The sequence below is a fragment of the Balaenoptera borealis genome (genome assembly GCF_965194805.1).
Source record: "Balaenoptera borealis genome assembly, chromosome: 6".
Lineage (NCBI taxonomy): Eukaryota > Metazoa > Chordata > Mammalia > Artiodactyla > Balaenopteridae > Balaenoptera > Balaenoptera borealis.
In genome coordinates, this window is record NC_138863.1 from 112670423 (window position 1) to 112695383 (window position 24961).

Genomic DNA, 24961 nt, shown 5'->3' on the forward strand with positions numbered 1-24961 from the left:
CATCTGAAAATGCTATTAGTAAATAATAACTAAATAACTAAATGCTACTAATAACTAAATGCTGTTAGTCCTCTCTTTTCCAGCTGTGTATCTGTGTGAGCCCAGATAATCTTCATATCCTTCAACCAAAACTGTGTATTATTACAACAAATTTAGTGCACAAGCAGATGTAAAATCCAGCAGTGTTCTACTAAGCCATGTACTGAAGAGATTTGAAAAATTAACCCTCTCTCCCTCTCAGTTTTGGAAAATATGGTTATTTTTCATAAAATGTTACATTAACATGAAATGGAATTCTTGTTATATTTATGTGAATTGGTAAATATTCACAGATCTAACCATAGAAACAAAAATTCTTTGGGGTCCTCAATGATTTTTAAGTGCATAAAGAGGTCCTGAGACCAAAAAGTTTGAGAATCACTGATACACTACAAGATAGGTAATAGAACCCTTACCCAGAAAGTCAGGGCAGAGTTAGAGCAGTGAAGAACAGCTGTAATAAGGTCAATTTCATTATCGGTGGGCAGCCTTTCACAGATAAATACATTTAAATAGTACATAGTTGACTGCATTGGTAACTGAGCAATCAGTTCAACCAGAAACTAGCAGGCAAGTAATTGTCTAAATATATTCTTTTTCTGAAAATCCCTTGATTTTATCACCCTCTTGGGAAAAACTGAACTGGAAATAAAATAAGGCCAAATCTTCTGCTCTCCATACCCAGCCTCCAACGCCAGATCTGCCAGTGAGATTTCATACCCGGCCTCAGGGTCTGAGTGGGATGTGTTCCAATTGAAGTATAGTTGTTGAATTCTCTAGAAAAGGAAGCAGTGGGATCAATGGATATTTAGCTACAGTAGCAAATGGAATTCAGCTGGGGCCTGATGGGTCCAACTGGGTATCAGGGTCTTCACATACTTCTGACAGACTGAAACTCCAAATCCTGTGTATCATTGATATTGATGTGCAACTGCCCACACAAACTTATTCCTTCTCAGCTTTGAGTTGGCACTGTCATTGGTCATCTGGCCAATGTGTCAGTCCAACCCTCAAAACCAAAGGCAGTCATCCAGGGATGGCAGGCCCGGCAAAATCACAGTCAACATTATGTCAAGGTTTAAACACTCCTGTTTGCAAGCAATCTTCATTTGATCATTTTTTCCTGTGTTTGTTGAGAAATTAATATCAAATATTGGCTGACAAATCTAGTCATTAATTTCTGTTACCAAAATGTAACCAGTGTTTCTGACTTTCTGTGAAGGTCAGACCCATTTGTATTCTTTAAGGTTTCCTTCACTTTCCTGAGTGAGTTTGTTTTCACATCCCATTTTGCCAACCCTAAATCAAATTCTTTGTTGAAAATGTCTCTGGTTGCTTTGCTAAGGGCAGCATGTGACAGAGAAATGGGTATCGGTCTCACTAATGTCTGCCCGTAAGCCGCCAGGATGAGACCTCACTTGCCCTCTGAGCAGCCCAAGCCCCTGAGCTGTAGGTGACCTGGGTTGCCACTGGTCCCCATTTGGCTTTGGGGCTCACCTATAGGGACTGGAGGGAGATAGTTCACCGCCTTCAGGCCTTCGATAGAATTACTGCAGTGAAAAGGCCTGACGTGCTTCTTTTCTGTCTTAGATTTTAAATCTCTATCGGCATTGGTATCTGTCTCTGGAGGAATAGAAATGATGGACTCTCACGTTAGTGAGTTAAAAGGAGCCAGGAATAGTGTATATACTCATAATAATGACATCATATGCAGAATATGGGGTGCCTAATACAACAGTGTGCATAATGTCATAGTACTTAGAGACTGCTTACCCATGGGCCATAATAAATGAACACATTTTCTCTTCTGCATCAATCAAGGGTCCTGGCAGAAACTGGTGGTACATTCCAATTAGAAATTTCAAGAGACTTTGATTAAGAAACTATTTACACAGTTGTAGGCAGGGGGTAGGGAAGCTGCTTGGCTGGTGCAGTACCCCAAGGCTAGAAACAGTGGGGTGCAGCTACCTCTCCCAGGCCTGAAGGGACATGGGGAGGGAGTGGTTCCCAGAAGCCAGAAGCAGATCTGTGTGGAGTTGTGACCCTCCATGGAGAGCCCGGCCAAGCCGAGGCAACCCCAGAGGGAGGGAGCGGCGGAAGGTACACTCCAGCAGAAGTGGGTTTACCCTGAAGCTGCTGAAACCGAAGCCTGAAAACCCCTCCCTCATATAGGCCCCTGGGTGCTCATTGCTGCCAGAAGTTGTAAAGTGTTCTGCACAGGGAAGCAGAACCAGTTAGCAATTACAAGTATTTCTCTGCAAGCACTTTCGATAACTTGTCTAAAGAGGCCTCATACTAAATAAAAAGTCAGCAGCCTCCAAGGCTCCAGGAGTTTGTTCTGATTTCTTTTGTCATTCTAAAGAAATAGTCACCTTTATATCTAATTGTGTATTTGTAATTCTATATCTTTCTTAAAGAGAGCCTTTGAAATATCAGCTTTAGACTCCACCAACACCTGGATTTGATTCAACATCACTCCCCCCCAACCCCCAACCTCCCTTGGACCTGAGAGAAAGTTAAGATGAGAATACACCATCTCTGTCCACAAGGGACTTAGAATCTCGTGGGGAGATACTGATGGACAAACAGCAGTCCCCACACACAACAGTTTCCTTTGTCCCATACCACCCCATGCCAGCATTATACATCGCAGCCCGTATTGTCTTGTCTTGTCAATGTCTGGGTTCTTCTTTCTCTCTCTCCAGTAATCTAGGAGCTTCTCAGGGCAGGAAGCGGTATTTTAATCACTTTACCCCTCACACCAAGCACGAAGTAAGAGAGGAATAAATGAATGAATGAGTGAATGAATGAGTGTGATAAGGGCTGTGATTGATCACTCTAGAAGGTGCAGTCCAAGCATAAGGAAAAAGCAATCTTAAGTATTTCATCTTTCTTTATGGTATTTTATCTTCCTTCAGATTCATGGACATGGGATTAGAAGTCCGAGATGTGTATATAACCTTTGTCAAATAAGAAATCAGGAACACAAAAGAGCACTTATATATTTACTACATTACACATTACATCACACTGACCTGGGAAGTTTTTAAAAAATGCAAGTGCCTGGTCCTCACTCCAGGATTACTGAATCAGAATTTCTCTAGTTGGGGCCTGGACATGTGAATTTTTCATAAACCATAAATAATTCAGTTCATCTCTTGTTAAAAACCACTATGTTTAAACTATGTAGCATGTTCCTCTGTCCATCAACATAAATGAGAAGTGAACTAGAAGTGATGATGCATCACGCACGTGTGGTTCTGCCTGCCCAGCACCCCTTCCCCTTTTCCGGTAATAGCACTCTGACTTCCCTTTGGAGGTTCAAGCCTCACCCCACCCTCAGTTGATATGGTTTGGGTTGGGCTGACCCCGGGTCCCCAGACCCCCTCCATCCACCTCCTCCAGCCTCCAGCTCCAGGGTGGAGCTGAGACCCTGTTCTGGGCTGATCGGTGCAGCCCATCCCCTCCGTCCATAGGGTTGGCTCCGAGATGGGCATATGATGTCAGTTATTCCAGTGACACCCATCCTGAAATCCTTGCAGGACATTTTGGGAAAGGGAAGCCCTCCTTCCACTGGGATGGCCAGTTATGAGGAGGACGGTGTGGAGGTGTGAGAATCGGAAGTAAAGCCAATAGGGAAAAACAGACACAAGTGATGGGGAGAGAGAGCGAATCCTGAAGATTTTCTTTAAGCCTCAGAGCCAGCTCTGCCTGAAGACAACCCAGCTTGGAGCCAGTCTGACACCTTTTTCACATAGGCCAACTTGAGTACAGGCGAACTACGGAGATACTACGGGTTCATTTCCAGACCACGGCAACAAAGCGAGTATCATGATAAAGTCAGTCACGCAAATTTTTTGGCTTCCCAGTGCACATAAAGTTACGTTTACACTATACTGTAGTCTGTTGAGTATGCAATTGCATTACGTCTAAAAAGAATGTACATACCTCAATTAAAAAATACCTTATTACTAAAAGGTGCTAACCATCATGTGATAACACAGGGTTGACACAAACCTTCAATTTGTAAAAAAAAAAACAACACAGTATCAGCCAAGTGCAATAAAGCGAAGTGCAATAAGGAGATATACCTGTGGTCACTTACAAATGAGGCAGTCCTGACTAACAATTTATATTTAGTTCTTTTTTCTGTAAATTTGATTAAAGTTCCTGGTCAAAACAGATGGGAGTCAATCTTACTTATAATGATAATAATAGCTAATGTTTACTGAGCACCTGCTGTGTCCTAGGCACTGTTCTAAGAGCCTTACATACACTCACTCATTTAATCCTCACAGGAACCTACAAGGGGCTACATCCCCATTTTACAGATGGAGAAACTGAGGCACTCAGTGGGTCCCATCTCCATCAACGCCATGTTCAATATACTTTCTGTTCGTAGGTTAGGAAAAACTTATGAAGATCTTGCCTTCTATTTGAGAAGCCACCAATTAAGTGAGCTATTGTAAGGGTTCAAAGTTTATTTCTGTTTCCAGAAGTGTCTCACTGAAGCCTTGGGAGGATAGGAAAGAATGATGGCAGCTACAGTGCAAGATCACAAAGGAAAAATCAGTGGCAGGCTGTTTCCACATGAGGAGGTCTCTTTGTGCAGAAGGAAGGTTAGAAGGGTTCTTTCTGCAAGATTAACTAAACAATCAAGGGTAGCATACTACCCTCAGAAATCTAGACTCCCGCAGAAAGAAGACGGATTGGGAAATAATGGCGCGTTGCCATGGCAGAGGAGATGGGGAGTTGGCTCTTCTGCTATCTCCTGGCAACCATTTGACAAGGAGCTGCACTAGACTTTGAATTACAGGCAAGAAAGCTCCCACTCGGGGATCATTTGAAAGAGAACTTTAATCAAGCTTACCTTGGTGCCTCAAGAGAAGACCAGATTTATTAATAGAAAAATAAATACAATGTCAGGCCCCCCTAGTGTATACCTCAGTGGATCTTCCTGACTAGTCATGAAAGCAATGAAAATTTCACTCATGAAAGAGCCTTCCACTTTAGTTTTTGGAAAGCACGCCAAGGAAGGATTAACCCTTGTTTGCAAGTGCCTTCACTCAGGGGCCAAACCATGGGGGTGATGGACTCTGGGACACCTTCTGGAACAGAATTGCCAATAACCTTCTTCTTCTCCCTAACCACTAAATCTTCTAGATATTTCCAAGCTACCATATCTTTGCCTACTTCATTTTTTAAAAAAAATAATTAATTAATTTATTTATTTATTAAAAGGTTGGACTTTATTTTATTTTTTGGGTTCACTGTGTGGCTTGTGGGAATCTTAGTTCCCCGACCAGGGACTGAACCTGGGCCCTTGGCATTGAGAGCTCGGAGTCCTAACCACAGGACTGCCAGGGAATTCCCCTACTTCATCCTTTATAATTGCTGTCCGGTATTTTGTAAAATGGATGTTCTATAATTTATCTTACCATTGTCTTATTCATGGACACTTAGGGCTGTTTCCAGAGTTTTGTCATAGTAAGCACTGCTGTCTTCAGCATCAGGTTAATGCTGCCTTGTGCCCAGGTGCAAGTAGTTTTTCTATGCTAGGGACCTAAAACAGGTTTGCTGGGTTGAGGAGCATATGCACATCTAAAATATTATAGCAACTTCCTGGGACTTCCCTGGCAGTCCAGTGGTTAGGACTGCATGCTTCCACTGCAGGGGACATGAGTTTGATCCCTGGCTAGGGAACTAAGATCCTGCAGGCCACATGGCATGGCCAAAAAAAAGACACAAAAAACAAAAAAACCAAAAAATATATATGATAGCAACTTCCAAATTGCCTCTCAAAACACTATTGATTTTACATTCTTATTAACAGCTCCCGGGGAACATCCTGCCCCCTTCCTTCTCAGTGCCTTTGTACATGCTCTTCCCTCTAATAGGGATGCTGCTCTCTTACTCATCTTCCAGGGCTCAGCTCAGGCTTCCCGTCTGGGGAGACTTCCCTCACTCCCTGTCCGGGTCATGGTCCTGTGTCCTAAGCTGTCAGAACATCGAGCTCTTTTCCTTCAGAGCATTTAGTATCTGTGTATTAATAATGGGACTGCCTGATTAAATCTGGGCTCCCTGTGTGGATTTAATTCTCCATTTGCCCCTCCCTTACACCCATTCTTTGTCCCCTCTGCACCCCAGAGGTTGACCCCAGTCTCCTTTGTCAGCTGGCTTCCAGTTGGATTTGGCCAGTGGGGGGCTGTGGAGGCTGTGACTGGTATATCCTCCCATTCTAGAAAGCATTCTCAAGTGTGATATCGTTATAGAAATATACTCGTTTCACTTAATTAAAAAATCATACACAAACTCCAGTACATTACTATGAGTCCCAAGCGATAACCCACCATATCTCAGAAGTCCCTTGACAGAAAACTCTGAGAACTTTGAGAACTAAGACAAGATCATCAAATGAGGGCTCCCAAACTGACAGCCAAATGAGGGGTTTCAGAGACAGATGATTCACCATTGTTGGTAGTTATAAAGTTGCAGCAAATACCGAATCATTACTCCTAGGGGAGATGCAGGGTTGGTTTCCTGCGTGCCTCTGGTCACAACATTTTCATCAGCGATGAATACCGTAGCCTTGTTTTATGTGTGTTTCTGTTTAAAGACACCTTATTTAATGTATATTGTTGATTCATTAACATTGAACTCATGGCCAACGGCATTAAACTCATGCCTGAATGAAGCTTATCTAACACACTTATTTTTCTCCATAAGGCACATAAGGCGTTTTTGAGTTTAGGAAAAGACAGCACTTCAGCACTATGCTTGGGGGTCATTTTAAACAGCAAAATCACCAACGAAAAGCTCAAAAAATTAAAAAACGTGTCCCTAAATAGACTGTGGAGGTGATGCTGTTTACAGTATGAGAGCTGAAACAAGAAGGCAGAATATCAGATTGTTTAACCTCAGCTGTGTGCCTGGAGAGTCGAATTTCCCGCCGCTCTGTGCATGTCCGCAAATGACTACAAAAGTGCTGCAAGTACAGCTGGCCCTCTGTAACCAGAGGTTCAACCAACAGTGTAGCGAAAAATACAAAAAACAAATCCAGAAAGTTCCAAAAAGCAAAAGTTGAATTTGCTTGCAACTATTTACATAGTATTTACAGTGTATTAGGTATTATAAGCAATCTAGAGATGATTTATTTTTATTTATTTTTTAAAGTATTTTATTTATTTATTTATTCGGCTGCACCAAGTCTTAGCTGTGGCATGTGGGATCTAGTTCCCTGACCAGGGATGGAATCTGGGCCCCCTGCATTGGCGGCGCGGAGTCTTAGGGAAGACTCCAGGGACCACCAGGGAAGTCCCATAGAGATGATTTAAAGTATACAGAAGGATGTGGGTAGGTTACACGCAAACACTGCACCGTTTTATAAAAGGGATCTGAGCGTCTGTGGAATTTGGTATCTGCTGGGGTGTCCTTGAACCAATCCGCCATGACTCCTGAAGGACAGCTGTATTGCTTTTGGGGTTACAAATACATTTTAGTGAATAGGCAAATTTGCAAATTCAGAATCCTCCAATAGTGAGGATCAGCTGTCTTTTGTTTGACCAGAATGGTGACACAAAGAAAAAGACTTTGAGAGGGAATGATTGGGATTACAGGAGTGCCCTCTGGAGCTTGCCCCGTTTCCCCCGCTTCCAGCTGTTTACAGCTGACTGCTTCACACATTTACTCTACCTACCGGCCAGTAGAGGAACATGAGTCCGGAACTCCTGGTGTGGTTTGCCTCTTCTGTCAAGGGCAGGTCTGAGAAACCATCCTCGGTGTGATATTTATTCAAGTGGAATGGGATAAATGAGTATCAAGGGCAGACTTAGAGGGACAGAAACACGGACTCGCCCGAGGGAGGGGAGGGCAGGGCAGAGATGTTCTAGTGACTAGCCAGGTTGGGGTCGGCATTGTGGACCCCCAGTTCCGAGCACCTCAGTTCTCTCAAGGAGCCCACAAGGCACCATGGGAGGTACTGCCCGCCTCCCTGCGCCCATCCCCTCCTCTGCATACTATCAGGTAGGGCCTGGGCCAGCCCACCCTCCTGTTCTGCCCTAAGGGCATTTCCCTGCAGTTTCAGGTGGGTGGTCTCTCCCTGGGCCATCAGAACTGGGAGAGGGTGGTGAGTCAGACAAGTTCCCATTATCTATTCACAGCACATGAGGAGTGAGTTTTCCAAGGACCTGAAGTGTATGCACTGAGCACACAAATTAAAATTTCTAGCCATCTGGGGGGAAATTTTTTGGATAAATATTTTGCTTCACTGCCAGGTAAAATGATGATACTGAACATAAAATAGTATGGCATCACCCTTACTACCCTATAGTTTTGCACTGAAGTGACTTCCTTCAGGCTCAAAGACTACACTGAACACCCCCAGCTGTCTTCCTTGTGTTTATCATTTGTTGGATTTTGAGATTATTTAGCTGGTCAGTAGTTACTTGGCTGCTATCAGCATCCTCATGGAGTCCAGAAAACTGTCAGGGACAGACTTAGCAGGGTAGACCTGTGCTGTTTAATTCTACAAAAGAAGAGAAAATTATCTGGAAACCCCAGAGTAGATACCGCAGTGTGTCTGCTTGCTGACTCTTGAGTTACAGAGAGTTCTGCAGGATTAGCACTCTAGTGGGTCCCCTTGACTTAGTCAGTTCTATGTCTTAGTCAGGATCTTCAAGGCTGAGACAAAGACCTGTTACTCCTGCAACTTTGCCCAGTCCTGGCCTCCCACTAGCAAACCTGCTCACTTTTGCCACACTGTGGTCTTTCTAACATTCTGGTGCAGCTGTTGAGGTTGCTGCTGCTGGCCAGGGAGATGGGTCGTTGCCGTGTGCAGCTGGTAAACCGTCTCCCAGAATTCGGTTCACTGATGGAGAAATTGGGTTGATAGGAAATCTCAACGGGTGGAAGGTTTCAGGCGTGGCAGACTTTTCCCCTGAGGAGCTAGAGAAAGAAAGTAGCAGGAAAGTAACTTCAGAAGGCTTGAACTATCTGAAGGAGTTCCGAGAACACTTGAGAGGCTACTTCCAAGAAAGTACATTTTCTAGCTGTTCCATAATCAGTATAACAAAGACAAAAAGGTTTTGTTTTTTTGTTTTTCTGGTCTAGAACAAATGTTGAAATTTTACCATGAATCAACTTCCTGACACAAACAAACTCCAAATGGGAAGAAAGTTTCCTCCCTACCTCTGGGGATGGCACAGGTGCCCACTCCCCCGCCCCTTGTCACCCAGGCCAGAAGCCAGGGACGCACAACAGACATGTCCTTTTCCCTCCATCCCCACAACAAATCTGTTATGAAGTTCCATCACCCCATCCCACCAGTATCCTGAGTATGTGTCAGTCCTCACCACTGCCTCATTCCAGGTTCTGGTTTCTGACATTCCGCCCTCCACACTGTCACCAGAGAGAACTTCCTAAAAGGCCAGTAGTGTCATGTGTCCCCTCGCACATCACCAACAAGAAAAGCCCAGTTTCATCAGCATGGCAGGTGCAGCTCTTCTTGATTTTGCTGGCAAAATATGTGCTTGTCGTCAGCTCTGGGGGTTTTCGCCAGACTCTCCAGCTTGCCTGGTAGTTCCCACCCAGAAGGTAGAGCTAGAAAGGTGCTGAATCCCAGATGTCCAGCTGCTAACTCTGTGACCCCAGGTGAGTTAACATTTCTGAAACTCACTTTTCCCATCTGTAAAATGGGGATAGTTATACCTAGCTTCAAAACTCACCAGTAATACTGGCATTGGAATCAGGGGAAGTGTGAAGAGGTGACTTGCATTTTACACATTTTAAATTGTTGGCTTCTCTAGTAAGCCTTTACTTTTGCCAATAAAAATATTCAAGGGATGAAAAAATAATCTGGTAGAGTTTGCATAGTGCGGTGATTATGAGCACAGACTCTGCAGCCTGACTGCCTGGTTTAAGTCCAGCTCGCCCACTTACTCGCTGTGTGACTGTGGGCGAGTTACTTAACCTCTCTGTGCTTACTCTGCTGATTTGTAAAATAAAGTAACTAGAGTACTTACCTTTCAGTGATGTTGTAATCATTAAATGAGTAACATATGTGAACTATCTGGAATAGTGCCAGCACATTAGAAGTGCTGCATAGGAGTTTGCTGGTATTAGCAATAGATGGTGAAACACAGTAAATGAACCATACCTGTCTGGTGTCTTCTGCTCTCCCCACATATTTCCTAGGGTTGCTGTTAGGATTCAATGAGGTGATGTATGAGTGACACCTGGTTCGTGCTGAGCACTTAGTGCCTGCTGAATATATATGAATTCTCCCTCCTGCTTTCCTTGCCTTTCAAGCCTCAGTTGAAGGACTTTTCCTTCGCATTTTTTTGGCCGCGAGGCATGTGGGACCTCAGTTCCCCGACCAGGGATCAAACCTGTGCCCCCTGCAGTGTAAGTGCGGAGTCTTAACCACTGGACCGCCAGGGACCAGAGTCCCGGAGGACTTTTCCTTTGGAAAGGCTTTCCTGACCCCTAGGCTGTCTGGGCCGCCCTCACCTGTTTCTATTTTAGGACACTTTTCACATGGCCATGTCACTGCTGGTTTACTTCTCTGTTCTTCACCAGACTCTAAGAACTTTACAGGTACAATTGTCTTAATTTATTGTAGCATTTCTGGCCCTTAGCATAGTACCCAGCAAAGAGTAGGAGCTCAACATACATTTGCTGTATTTTTTCATGAATAAATGTGATGTTCACCTTCACACAGTTTACAATGTGTCTAGGGTGAAAAGATACAGACATCTGAAAGGTTAATCCCATCATCAGATGTAAAGATCTATTTTGGGCACATGATGGGCACCAGAGGCAGCAGGGGGCGGTGACTCAAGACCTGGGAAAGGGTCAGAAGACTTGGCTGCGGTGTCCAGGATGTTGCTGACCACCCTGGGAGACGGGGACAGTTACCTAACCTCTGTCAGAGGAGGTCCGCGTAGCTGGAAAAGATGACGAAAATGCCAGGCTCCACGCAAATGCTTCATAAACACACTGGTGATTAAGTACCAGACTTGGGTCAGCTTGTCAGTAGTATTTGAGCCAAGCTTTGAGGGGATGGACAGAAATTAGGCACATGGTGGGGAGGCTGGAATATTTCAGGTAGGGTAATAGGTTGAGAAGAAAACGTTTAAAGGAAATGAAGAGACAGACGTGAAAGAGTCCCATATCTTCATTGTCCACAAAGGGGAATTAAAAGAAAATGCTCCTTGGCTCGTGAATGCTGGCATTTTATTTCATCTGTCAGCTTCGAAGGAAAGCAGGAAAAACACGAACTGGACGCTATGAAAGAAAAGCTGGGGGACAGAGGGGTCTGCTCAAACCTGGAGAAAACTGAGACTCTACATTAATTTCATACACTATTTTTCTAAAAAAAATAATACACTATTGCATTTAAAAGAAACCAAAAGCAGTGTGTATGAAGATAGTTAAGCTCATAACCAAATGTTTTTATTGCTTTGAAGTTTACTTCAGTTGTTTAAATGAATTTTAATCTTCTAAATCCACAACTCAGTTAAAAGGTCTTTTAAAAAATAAAACCCTGGGGGATATATGTATATGTATAACTGATTCACTTTGTTATAAAGCAGAAACTAACACACCATTGTAAAGCAGTTATACCCCAATAAAGATGTTAAAAAATATAAAATAAATAAATAAGTAAATAAAATCCTGGCACCTAGTTGTTTTGTATTCAGCTTTTTAAAAAAAATTTATTTTTGGCTGTGTTGGGTCTTAGTTGCAGCATGTGGGATCTTCCTTGAGGCATGCGAGATCTTTCATTGCAGTGCACGGACTCTTTGTTGTGGTGTGCAGGCTTCTCTCTAGTTGTGGCATGCCGGTTTTCTCTTCTCTAGTTGTGGCACACAGGCTCCAGAGCACGTGGGCTCTGTAGTTTGTGGCACGCGGGCACTAGTTGAGGCCGCGTGAGCTCAGTATTTGTGGTGCGCGGGCTTAGTTGCCCTGCAGCACGTGGGATCTTTGTTCCCTGACCAGGAATCCAACCCGAGTCCCCTGCATTGTAAGGCAGATTCTTTACCACTGGGCCACCAGGGAAGTCCCCGTATTCAGCTTTGAAGAACCAGACGTGACATACAAACAACACTCCTTTTATTACTGCTTAATTGTATTTTCTAACATTTTTTACAGTGTGGTATTACTTGAGGAACTTTAAAAGTTCTAAAATAAAAAATAAATTAAAAAAAAAGTTCTAAAATAAAAACAGAAGTGAGTTAGAATAACCTCTGAATTTTTTGAGCTCATAATCTCCCTTTTCTGGCTCATCTGTCATCTACATAGCAATAGCCTAAGAGACAATGATAGAAGGGAATCATGATTGTTTATTTTTGTTTTTATTTGTGGTACTCTAGGAGGTGGATCCAAAAAGATATTGCTGCAATTTATGTCAAAGTGTGTTCTGCCTGTGTTTTACTCCAAGAGTTTTATAGTATCCAGCCTTACATTTAGGTCTTTAACCCATTTTGAGGTCTTAAATGACACATTAGAGCAGATGGAATTAATTGATATTTATAGAATATTCCATATGAAAGTAGCAGAATACACATTCTTCTCAAGTGCACATGGAACATTCTCCAGGATGGATCACATGGTGGACCACAAAAATAGCCTCAGTAAATGTAAGAAAATTAAAATCATATCAAGCATCTTTCTGACCACAATGCTGTGAGATTAGAAATCAACTACAAGAAAGAAAAAAAACCCTGCAGGTCCTTTAGCATCTATTTATGTGTACTTTTGCACCTTGTCTACATTTCTGAAATGCTTAGACTTGCATAGTAACAGTAAAGCTGGAAACCATCTCTTCTTTGGCTAACCTTTGGCTATTGCCAGTGACTGAGTGACAGATCCTGTTATTAATGGATGTTGTCCTCTGGGGGAAAATCATGGGTCCACACACAACTGGGGCAGCTACCTGGGCACAGTGCAGTTTTCAAGCCACTCTATCTGTAATGCAAGAGAGATGATCCTCCCCCCATCCTGCCCCTGTTTTAAGCTGTTTTGTCAAACCTGGTGATGGTAGAAAGAATAATGGTCTCCCTAAAGATGTCCATGTCCTAATCCCCAAAACCTGTGAATAAGTTACTACATGGCAAACGGGACTTGGCAGATATCACTAAATTAAGGATATTGCGATAGTGAGTTACCCTGGATTGTCAAGGCAGGCCCAGTGTAATCTCAAAGGTCTTTGTTAAAAGGGAGGCAGGAGGGTCAGAGTTGGAGGAGAGGGCAATGTGAAGATGGAAGCAGGGAGAGAGAGAGTTCAAGATGCTATGCCACTGGCTTGAAGATGGAGGAAGGGGCCATGAATGCTGGTGGCTTGTAAAAGCTGGAAAAGGCAAGGAAACAGGTTCTCCCCTCGAATCTCCAGAAGGATCTCAGGCCAGGTGATACCTTGATTTTAGCCCAGTGAGAACCATCTTGGATTCCCGACCTCCAGAACTGTAAGAAAAGAAGTTTGTGTTGTTTTAAGCTGCCAGGTTGATGGTAATCTGTTATAGCAAGGATAGGAAACTGACGTGCTGGTCTTGAGAAAAGGAAGATCACCCATGGGCAGGCACTAATCTCCCAGGAATAGTGTGAACTGGAATCTTCAAAGTCATTACACTATGAATGTACGTGTGAAAGAAGGGAAATATTACTCTCTCTGGACCAACAGGGGAGTCAACCAAGGTAGCATCCTTGCAAAAGCACTGCTACTTGGCTGATAAGAACACACACTATTATCCTGGGAAGGGGGAACTTGTTTTTAAAGAAACACGTGTTTTCCCTTAGACAATAGATATGATATACGTGCACTGTAGTTAACTTGAAAAATATAGAAAAACAGAATGAAAATTATCCATAACTCAACTCAGAAAACCACTATTTTAGCATTTTTCTTTTAACAAGTTTTGCAGTTCTTAAGATTATAGAGTATAAGCAAGTTTGAATCCTTTTTTATTTAATATTGTAAGCATTCCCCACATCACTATAAATCCTCTGAAAATGTTGCCTTTAATGATGATGCCATACTCAACTAGTTTTCATATTCTAAATTGACTTAACTATTACTATGTTATTGAGCACTTAAGCTGTTAGGGGTTTCCAGTACAATGAATAACAGTGCAGTGAATATTTCTATGTAATAATCTTTGTCTGAATTTTGGATTATTTCCTTAAGATGAATATCCAGAGGTGCAATAACTGGTTTAGAGGCTGTGAATAATTTCAAGGTCTATGAAATTTATTGAAAAATTATTTTTCCATTAGGTGTGTACTGATTTCCTCTTACTAGTAGTTTATATTGGCTAAGAAGTATGCATACAGTAATCTTAGATCAGCAGCTTTCAAATATATTTTATTGGCTCACCCTGAGAAACACTGTGTATCATAACCCAACACACACACACACACACACACAGAAACAAAGCTTTCTCTTTCCCCATAAGATGCACTACTACTATGATATTATGTTTTCTGTTATCTTCTAATTTTTTTAATGCTGGTTTTGATTCATAAGGTGATTTCAGGGCCTGTGAATGGGCCATGACCCAGTTTGAAAAACACTGCTTTAGATCATGGTGGTGGATCCAGCTGAGTGTAATTCATATTTGCATCTAGGAGGATTATAGGAACTACGCCTTCTAAAAATATCTCAAACCTCAAGTTTCCTGCCATTTCAAGAAACATGCTTATGTGATAAAGTGATCATAGCACTAGATTAAAAACAATATCTGTATTGAACAGCTGACCAAGCTTTGAAAAACCTGAATTTAGCTCTGCCTCAAAACCTAAATGTCACCCGCATGAGTTCTACATTATAGATGTTTGTTAATTCACGAAATTCTCACAGGTACACACCTTGTGATTTCTATGCATTTAATAATGGAAGATGAAGTGGCAACAACAGATCCTTAAAATTTTGAATTCTGTGAGATTTTGATGTAAGTTGCACCTATGGTGCTATCAACACTTTTGTGTATCTGTGAGTTCTTCTAGCTAGGCTTTAAAAAAAGGTTTCCATTTCCCAGCTAACATCTGGGGAAGGCGAATGAACAAGTAGTGGGCTTTTAAAAATAGAGAAAAGGACATAGCAGAAAGTAACCGTCTCTATTTTTAAACAGGTGTTAGATTAATTTTCTGGATTCAGGTCTAAGAGAAATTCCTTCTTGTGTGTTAAATGCTACCACGGTGATGAAATTTTTTAAAAGTCTACCAGCAAATATATCTAAAATATACTGTAGGCCATTCAGCTCTATATTTTATGAGAGATTTAAATGCCAAACATTTCATGAAACATATTGTATTTCTGATTGCTACTCTTTCTCTCATTTTTCAGCTGGCAAGTCGATAGAGAGCCCTAGAAGAAAAACAACAATGATGAAACAGTTGAATGTTAAAGACGGTGAAAAAGTGCCTCAAAATTTTTCTTATCTTTTGTTTTTTATTCAGTTTTCCTTTAAAAAATTCAAAGCACTTCACAGACATCGTCCTCATTAATTTTCACAGTCCTTTAGTGTCAGAAACAGACAAAACAATCTTATATCCACTGAATAGACAGAGTTAGGGGGAAAGAAGGGCTATGGCCAAAGGAACTGCCCAGATTCAGAAGTCTGGATAAAAAGCTGACATTTGTTATTCTAAATCACCATCTCACATGTGACCCTGCCTTCAATCACAAGTCCCTCAAGAGTTTGAGATCCTGAGACCAGAGTCTGTTTGTTAAACACTAAGAGGGCACCACTCGTATGCCAGGAGCTGTTCCAAATGCTTTCCAGATAAAACTCGGTTAGTATTCATATCAAGCCTGTGAAGTGGGTGTGATTATTATTTCCATTTTCCGGAGGAGGAAGCTGAGGCACTGAGATATGAAGGACTTGCCCAAGTGGAACCCGGGTTTGAAGACTACACATCGGGCTCCATGGTCTTAACCGTTGCACTCTGTTGCCTCCCCCACTGTAAAGTAAATGAATCCTCAGCCTTTTCATTTGAAAGCCAACCTTCCCTAGGATCTTCTGTTGTCTGCTATTTTGGAGCATATTTTTTGACATGACGATTTTTGTTAGAGAAGGAATTCATAAGCGTGTGTGTTTGTGTGTTTGTGTGTGTGTGTGTGAGATATACACAGGTAAAGCAGAATAGAAGTTTACACACTACAACTCAGATGCAAAAAAAACCCAAGTAACCTTATATTCATGAACTGAGCCCATCCTGCTTGAGACCAATGCCCTTCTTGCTCATGCTGAGGAAGACACCTAAAATTTTTTTTTTAATTTAACTCAGTCTCTTCCAGTTTAAAATTGTCAGCTGGGGGTAAATAGTGGATTCAAATTCACTTCCTGCCTCAGGGCTGTATCTCCCTCCTCCTTGGGCACTTGGGTGCAGGGGATGGGGGGGGCTTTGGGTTTCCCCTGCCTTCCACGAGATGGCCCTCATCCTACAGGGTCACTGGACCAACTGTACCCCTGATGCTGAGGAGTAGTGGGTCCCGGCTGGAATTCTGGGAATCACTGCTAAAGCCGAAGTTTCCTGATACAGCCTTTAGTCACGAGACCCTATGTTCTGTGACCTCCTCCTCCTGATTCCCAGCCTTCCTCTGGTCTACCAGTTTTCTTAGCATTCTCTCATCCACTACTGGTGCTTATGGGTCCTCCTCAAGCCTCCGCATGTGACATGTAGACTGGGGTCCACTGGGACCACTAACTCCTCTTGAATGAAGCTGCTCTATCACTCCTTACAGGCATCAATGCAGGGCCATTGCCCAATGTGGGACTTATTTGAATGCCCTGCGGTCTCCTCTGACATAAAACCCCAGTGTTCTCAGGTCTCTCAAAATGTAACAATGGGTTCCTTACACCCCTTCTGGAAGTTTCCACCCCACAAGACAAGCAAGACATTTGTATCTGACCTTTCACCCCCTCTCCCTTTCCTCTTTCAAATGTTTTGCCCTTATCCAAGTTCTTCCCTTCTCTATAATCCAAACTTTACTTCTTATTTAAAGGGAAAATTTCAGAATTTAGAAAATACCTTTGTCACTCAGTAAAACCCAGCTTTCAATATGATTGTCTTCACCGTGGCCTTCAAATCAGTTTGACAATTAAAGCTGAGCTATGATTTCTTTGACCCCAGTAGTGTTGCCTTCTCTCTGAAGCAAAGAACCATTGAAGAATTGTTGAAGCAACGGATGGAGAGTCGCCCAGCAACATGATTCCCCGGGAATGACAAGTAACATTCCTTGATTCAGGTACCAGTACTAGAGAATAATGAGACTTCAACTTAAAAATATTAATTATAGACTACTTATAGGAGTAGGCTGATGTTATGGATAAATACACCTGAAAGGGCTCTTTTAAAAATTACACCGTAAACAACCGTCACAACCCTATCTCTTGCTTTTCTTTTTTTTTTGGGGGGGAGGCTGCATCGAGTGTTTGTTGCGGCATGTGGGAGCTTCCTTGAGACGTGCGGGATCTTTCGTTGTGGTGCGCGGGATCTTTGTTACGGCGCGCCGTCTGCTCGCGTTTCTCTCTAGTTGTGGCACTCGGGCTCCAGGGCACGTGGGCTCTGTAGTTTGCAGCACGTGGGCTCTCTTGTTGAGCCATGTGAGCTCAGTAGTTGTGGCGCTCGGGCTTAGTTGCCCCGCGGCATGTGGGATCTTTGTTCCCCGACCAGGGATGGAACCTGCGTCCCCTGTGTTGAAAGGCGGAATCTTTACCGCTGGACCACCAGGGAAGTCCCCCTGTCTCTGTCTTTCTTCTCTACTGCAGTCTGTCCTCGACCTCCTCTAACAAAAATATATTTTGTTCCTTCTGTGTTTTAAATCCCTTGACTTTCTGTCACCTTCAGGATTGAGTTGTTTCTTCTGTGATCCGGGCTCAGCCCAAAGTCCAGCTTGCTCTGCTGCCATCCTTTCCCCGGTGCATCCTGTGTCCCGGCTGCCGAAAGCTGAATTCCCTGGAGCCCCTCCTCGGCCTCCTGCAGTCACAACAACACGTACTGCACATGCTGCCAGCTGACCTGAAGGCCTTTCATCCCTCTCCTCCACCCTGGCCACTTGTCCTTTAAGACCTAGCTCAAGTGGCGTCACCTCCAGGGAGCTTGTTTATAGCTTTGACATAAATTTTCTGAGTTTGATATGTCTCCTCTGAGCTACCTGAGGCCTCACTATTCTAGTATTTATCAAGTTTTTCTTTGTTTTTTGTTTTTATTGGCTGCGCCATGCACGTGGGATCTTAATTCCCTGACCAGGTATCGAACCTATGCCCTCGGCAGTGAAAGCGCAGAATCCTAACCACTAGACCACCAGGGAATTCCCTATCAAGTTGTGTTTTAATGGTCTGTTTATCTATTTCTTTCTACCGCCACCCTCCCACAGACAGACAGACAGACACACACACACACACACACACACACACGAGATCATGAGTTCCGTAAGGGCCATAACTTGTGTTTTTATCTCTGTATGCTCAGAATCTAGCATGAGTGTCTGAAACACATTAGATGCTCAAAAATTCTTCATTACTGGGGAGAAGAAAGGAAGGGAGGAAGAGGGAATTGAGGGTACATCAAGGCTCAGGAGAAGTAAGCATTAAGCTCGAGGTTGTTCTACTTATTGGTGCAAACAAATTGGCTAGAATGAAAAACACTGAAGGCATCAGCTTTTGTTCCCCACTTGATTTACAAATCCTAACATGTTTTGTTTTGCCTTTGCTATTAACAAGACTATTCATAGCAGGACTGGGTCACAGTGACTGCCACAGTGCTTGGCACTTAACAAGAGCTCAATACCTATTGGTGAGTTGACTTATCCAATGTTCCGTTTTGCCTTCCATGGCGCAGGCCACTAGGGATCTCCTGTCAATCTGTGGTTGAGCCCCCCAAAGGCCTGTGTGAATGTTCTCATTCCGTGCAGTACCCGTGCTCCTGAACAGTCGCCCCATCAAAATGGCCTCGTAAGGTAACATGGAAATCCAGGAGCCCCCAAATGTCCCAGTTTTCTCCATAATTGTCATTTCAAACTACCAGCTAGAGGGTCCCCATGACAAGCCTTTGACACAACAAGCTTTACCACCCCACTCCTCTCCTCCCCTTCCCAGGAAGATAGCACCTAAAATCACCAGAAGTAGTAGATAAAACTTCTTCACAAGCCCAGTAGAGGAAAAGGGACTAAGTCCCTATTAAACCTCACAGAAGCCATAACTTGGACCAAGACCTCTGCTCTTGGATTTTTCCAACTGTTTTTTTTTTTCCAGGATGGCTTATACCTGCAACCGTTACACACTTTAAATGCTGTATTGTATATAATCATGCTTAGTTTCACTGGATGTAACTAGTATTTTGGACTTTTCCAGTATGTAGGTAGGACATGAAGTTACATTTGCTTTTAATGCCCAAACTAAGATTGTTTGAGCCTTAGCCAGCTGTACTGTGAGATATCAGCAGCTCTTAGTTTCTATTTATTTCTGGAAGTTTCTAAAGGTGTGCCTCATGAGTGCTTAGAAATCTGTTTGTCCACTAGATGATCATGCAGCATCACCATGTTATTTCTCTTCCATTCACCACGTCTGTCCCTCATGTTCTGGCTCCCCCAGGACAAAATCCACTGCTCTCAAAACTTCCTAAAGGGGGACTTCCCCGGTGGTCCAGTGGGTAAGACTCCATGCTCCCAATGCAGGGGGACCGGGTTCGATCCCTGGTCAGGGAACTAGATCCTGCATGCATGCCGTAACTAAGAAGTTCACATGCCTCGATGAAGATCCTGCATGCCACAACTAAGACCCGGCACAGCCAAAATAAATTAAATAATAAATAAATATAAAAAGAAAACTTTCTAAAGGAACCTCACTGTGTATTGCCATTGAGGATGGTGCCCTGTTGAAAACTAACCTCAGGGATGGTTTGGGGAGATTTCAGTGGACCTCCACAATCTTCTCATAATAAAAACAAGTCTCAGACCAAACTCTGCCACCCCTGCTGATACTTATTACAGGAACATTTATTAGCAAGCAGCAGGGACCAAAATGGTCCTAAAACCTCTTCTGTAATTTCAATGAAGTTCCAGCTCCCTGCCGTTAAATTTGCCCTGATGACTTCAGCATTCCAGAGGCTGGATTCAGTTCAGGTTAGAGTGGGCTTTGGCAACCAGGAATCCTCAGAAACAATGGCTGGATACGGGACCATTTAGGAACAATCCTTCCTTAGGGTGCAAGATTCTTTCTTCCTGACTATAAAGAGTGGGAAATGTCTCTAAAATTTATGTCCAGCCTACATATCTTAAATATCATTTCTTTTACCAAATGAGAATGCATTTCTAAGCATGAATCATGTTAGTCAACAAGTTGCTAATTTCATCATTCAAAAGCAATTTCTGGACTTCCCTGGTGGTGTAGTGGTTAAGAGTCCACCTGCCAATGCAGGGGACACGGGTTCGAGCCCTGGTCCGGGAAGATCCCACATGCTGTGGAGCAACTAAGCCCGTGCGCCACAACTACTGAGGCTGCACTCTAGAGCCCACAAGCCACAACTACTGAAGCCCGCTGCGCTTTAGAGCCCGCGAGCCACAACTACTGAAGCCCGCGCACCTAGAGCCCGTGCTCCGCAACAAGAGAAGCCACCGCAATGAGAAGCCCACGCACCGCAACAAAGAGTAGCCCCCGCTCGCCGCAACTAGAGAAAGCCTGCACGCAGCAATGAAGACCCAATGCAGCCAAAAAAAAAAAAAAAAAAAGTTATTAAAAAAAAAAAAAGCAATTTCTGACATTCACTGTTCCAGTTAGCAAAGCACTGAAGGAAAGACTGATATCAGAAACACTGTTATGGCTCTTTTGATGTAAGGCCAACTGATCACCCCTGGAACACATATTCTTACTTTGGACAACTGACATACTTAGAGATGATGCTTGAACTAACTAGCACACGTAATCACACCTGGTCAGTGATGAAATATTTAAAGCAATTTTCAGACACAGTGGTATGCTCCTGAAGGTTTCAAGAACATCTGTTCCAAGTAGCTCTCTCCTGCTATTGCTGAAGTCCACTTCCTGGACTTCTAGAAAAGTTGTGGGCAAAATATGGACATAGATCCTCTTATCTGCTTCATGACCTCTATGCCACACTTTGTTACCGGCCTTGAAACAGTATTGCCCGTAAGACTACCACTAGCCCTTATGGTACCTTTGTGCAGATTAGAAAAAATGCACCCCTTCCTTCAGGTAGATGCAGCCTGTGCCAGGAGTGGGTTGGATTTTTGTGTCCACTCACCCCGTTGGCCAGGTGCTCTTGTGCATGGTAGAAAAAAGGCCTTGACTCTCCAAGTATAGACTTCCATTAAACCTCTCACAAAAAAAAGCTCCTTTAGCTTTTCCCTCATGTCCTTATCTTTTAAAATTGTCCAAGTGCATCTTCATTTTTAAAACACATACATACACACTTCCTAGTAAAATGTAGAAAAGTAACTACCCATCTCTGCAGGAACAAACAATCATTCAGGCACATGCTAGTCTCAGTTTATGGACAGCCAAGAAAGACTGTGCTTCTCCTCCTTCATGGTGCCCTCAATTTTCCCCAACCCATCACAAAACAATCTAGAAGATTCAGAGAAAGATGATTTAGCCTTGTGACTATTTATATGATTAAATTAGAACATTGAAAATTGACTTCAAGTCTTGTATCAGTTAGGACACTTCTGGTGGCAATGAGCAGAAAACCTCAAGTGGCTACAACTATAAGAAAAATGTATTACCTCACTTAGCAAGAAGTCTTGAGGTAGAACAGCTGCCATGGCTGAGTAGTCCATTGGCTCAAACAATGTTGTCAAAACCGCAGATTCTTTCCATCTTTCCACTTTGTGGTCCTCATTATATCAGCTTAGCTCCCTCCCTGTCACAAAGTGGCTGCCATGGTTCCAGGCTTCACACACAGACATGACAATGTCTGGCAGAATGAGAGGAGCTTTTTGTTTAATGTTCTTTTTTGTTTAATTAGTGGGAAAAGGGAATTCCCTGGCGGTCCAGTAGTTAGGGCTCCACACTCTCACTGCTGAGGGCCTAGGTTCAATCCCTGGTGAGGGAACTAAGATCCCACAAGTGCGCAGTGTGGCCAAAAAAAAAAAAAAAGATAAAATTTAATTAGTGGGAAAACTTTTCCCAGAATCCCCTCTTCCCCCAGCACATTTCCCTTCCATCTCTTTGCCAGATCTGTGTTACAAGCTCACACCCAAACCAATGACCAGCATGGCAATGGGACCACTGGGATTGGCCTTGGACACAACCGGTATTCACCCCTGGAGCTGAAATCAGGAGGAATGAAGGACTTTTGTGGAGGTGCACAAGTGTGAGAGACACATGTTCTAGGATGTGAATAAGGTTCTGGGCAGCTGGTAGGGGGCAGACATAGGAGGGACGCAGGGCATAGCAGGCCATGTTGAGGAGTTGGCCTTTATCCCACCTGTCACACTGTATTTAATACTCATTTGTAGAAATTATCTTGAAACTAGAAGCTTTGACTTTAAGTTGAAATTGCTTTTATATTCCCTACTGCTCTCCACTGTGTATCTTCTAACGACACCTAGGTGGAAAAGGATGAGATGGCTTATCTCCTGCCTCCCATTTCCTCTGGGAGGACTCTGAAATGACAGTGAGATTACCTGATGAAGCCATTCATAATAGTGGGGCTCAGGCATTCCTCTCGGGACCCACACACGTGATTCTTCTGGAGGCCTCAGCAGTTCTCACCCTTCGAGACCCCTCAGACCCCGGGACAGGAACAACTTTTCAATACCCAGCCTGGCCACACTCCTCCTTCCTCACTGACTGGTGCTGTTGAGGCAACTTGGGAGAGCGGCTACACTTCCCTCCGAAGAGAGTTACTCACATTTTCCCAAATGAACTTCTTCCCCTAGGTCATTTTCATTTTGAGCCCTCTTCAGGCCCTGAACTGTGACTTTCAGTCTTAGCACTTCACCTCACATCTATTTTAGTATCAACTGCAAATGTCAAGGTAATGACTTGTGATTCCCTCTCTAGAGCACTATTGAAGATGCTAAAGGAGAAGTGTATCGCCAGATGACCTTCTGAGGTCCCCAGAAGGAGCATGCAGAGAGGGAATCCACGTCAACAAGGCTGGTCTCCATGAACAGGAGCAGGAAATAACATTTGCTGTGACCTACTATGGACCAGGGGATCTGCAGACATTTTATTTAGTCTTGCCCCACAGACTTGACAGGTGGGTATTATCATCCCAATTTTGCAGGTGTGAAAACCAAGTCTGGGATTAAGTAACTTGATCAAGGTGGGATTTGAGCCCAGGTGTGCTGCCTCTAAAATCTGTGGTTTTGGGACTTCCCTGGTGGTGCAGTGGTTAAGAATCCACCTGCCAATGCAGGGGACACGGGTTCGAGCCCTGGTCTGGGAAGATCCCACATGCCGTGGAGCAACTAAGCCTGTGCACCACAACTACTGAGCCTGCGCTCTAGAGCCCACGAGCCGCAACTGCTCTCCTAGAGCCCGTGCTCCGCAACAAGAGAAGCTACCGCAATGAGAAGCCCGCGTGCCGCAATGAAGAGTAGCCCCCGCTCACTGCAACTAGAGAAAGCCCAGCCGTCCCGCAGCAATGAAGACCCAACGCAGCCAAAAATAAATACATAAATTTATATATATATATAAAAGTAGGATTACTTGGTCAAAAAGCAAGAATAGGACTTCCCTGGTGGTCCAGTGGTTAAGACTCCACCCTACCAATGTAGGGGGCACGGGTTCGATCCCTGGTCGGGGAACTAAGATCCCATATGCCACACAGCGTGGAAAAAGAAAAAAAAAGAATATTTTTAAAAAAATCTATGCTTTTATCAGCACATCATGTCAGGCTCTGGCAGGGGTGCGTGAGGCTGTGTCTTACGGGCATTGTTGTAAGAGGTGACTGATCGCCATGGTGATAAAAATCCTGACTCTGGGGCCCCTATGGTCATGTCACAGTTTCCCCTTGTCCTGGTGGGAGCAGCTGGAAGGGTGGGGCGTGGAGTGGGGAAGGTGTGTGTGCGGGAGCAGGAGAGGGGCCAGATTTTGCCCCTCACCCTGTACTCCCTTCACAAATCAGTATTTATAGAGCAGCTGCTCTTTCTTTGGCCTCAGTTTGCAAGAAATTCAGGCAAAATGCAGGCAGGTCACTGGTTCTGAGCCTTAGTACTAGGTCAGGAATAGAAAGATGACAGTTCCTCTCTGAATGAGATGTTCTGGGAGCTGAAAAGACAAAATGAATTCCCAAGGGTTTTCTCTCTCCACTGTGAAACCGCTGCTGAATACCCTTTCCTGAACCTCACAGTTGTGTAAGGAAGTAAATTTCCTGCTGCCGCAGAACGAGCCTCTCACTTACCCAACTACGGGTGGAAGCCCCATGGTGGTGAGGCCTGTTATACACAAGACAGTCACACCAGCCAAGCACCCATTTATGTGTTTATCCACCAGGTGCCACAGGTACACGTCAGAAAGCCAGGCTCCTCATCTGCTCAGCAGATGGCAGAGCCGAGTGGCCGCACAGCCCAAGGCGAGGCACTGACCATACTTGTGCAAAACGAGGCATCTTGGGCAGAAAGCCTGCCTTGGAGAGAGTGATGATATTTTCATGGATGGATATTCACCAGGTGAGTCTCTCAAGGGGCCCCGCATTTCCCTTCTCATATTTTTTTTTATAAAAAGGCAAAACCAACTAATACTTTTTGGGCTTTGTGTGACATACAAAATATATACATTAGCAAGAGTCTGAAAGGAAATATATCAAATGGCTAAGAGCAATTATGCTTAATGAGATTATAGGTCATTTACATTTTTGGTGTTTATTATCTGGTGTCTGGTCTCTAAATTGAACATGAAATACTTCCCTACTAAAAAAAGAAAAATAGAAATTAACTGCTCTCTAAACGAAACAA

The 24961-nt window shown here is 43.6% G+C and overlaps 1 protein-coding gene across 9 annotated transcripts in view; it reads left to right on the top strand.

The window, feature by feature from the left end:
- The window catches only part of LOC309631461 (uncharacterized protein), a 133608-nt gene extending 108966 nt beyond the window's left edge, over positions 1-24642 (top strand). For 2 of the 9 annotated variants that reach the window (XR_014246259.1, XR_014246266.1), the window contains 2 exons: positions 15380-23262; positions 24501-24642. Coding sequence is in view for 2 of the 9 variants with exons in the window: in XM_082397938.1 (XP_082254064.1) it covers positions 15380-15445; positions 17170-17189 (86 nt within the window). In the remaining 7 variants the exon portion in view is untranslated. The remainder of the gene's footprint in view (positions 1-15379; positions 23263-24500) is intronic. The other 7 variants (XR_014246265.1, XM_082397938.1, XR_014246260.1 and 4 more) reach the window with 7 other exon arrangements.
- Positions 24643-24961: the final 319 nt, after the last annotated feature.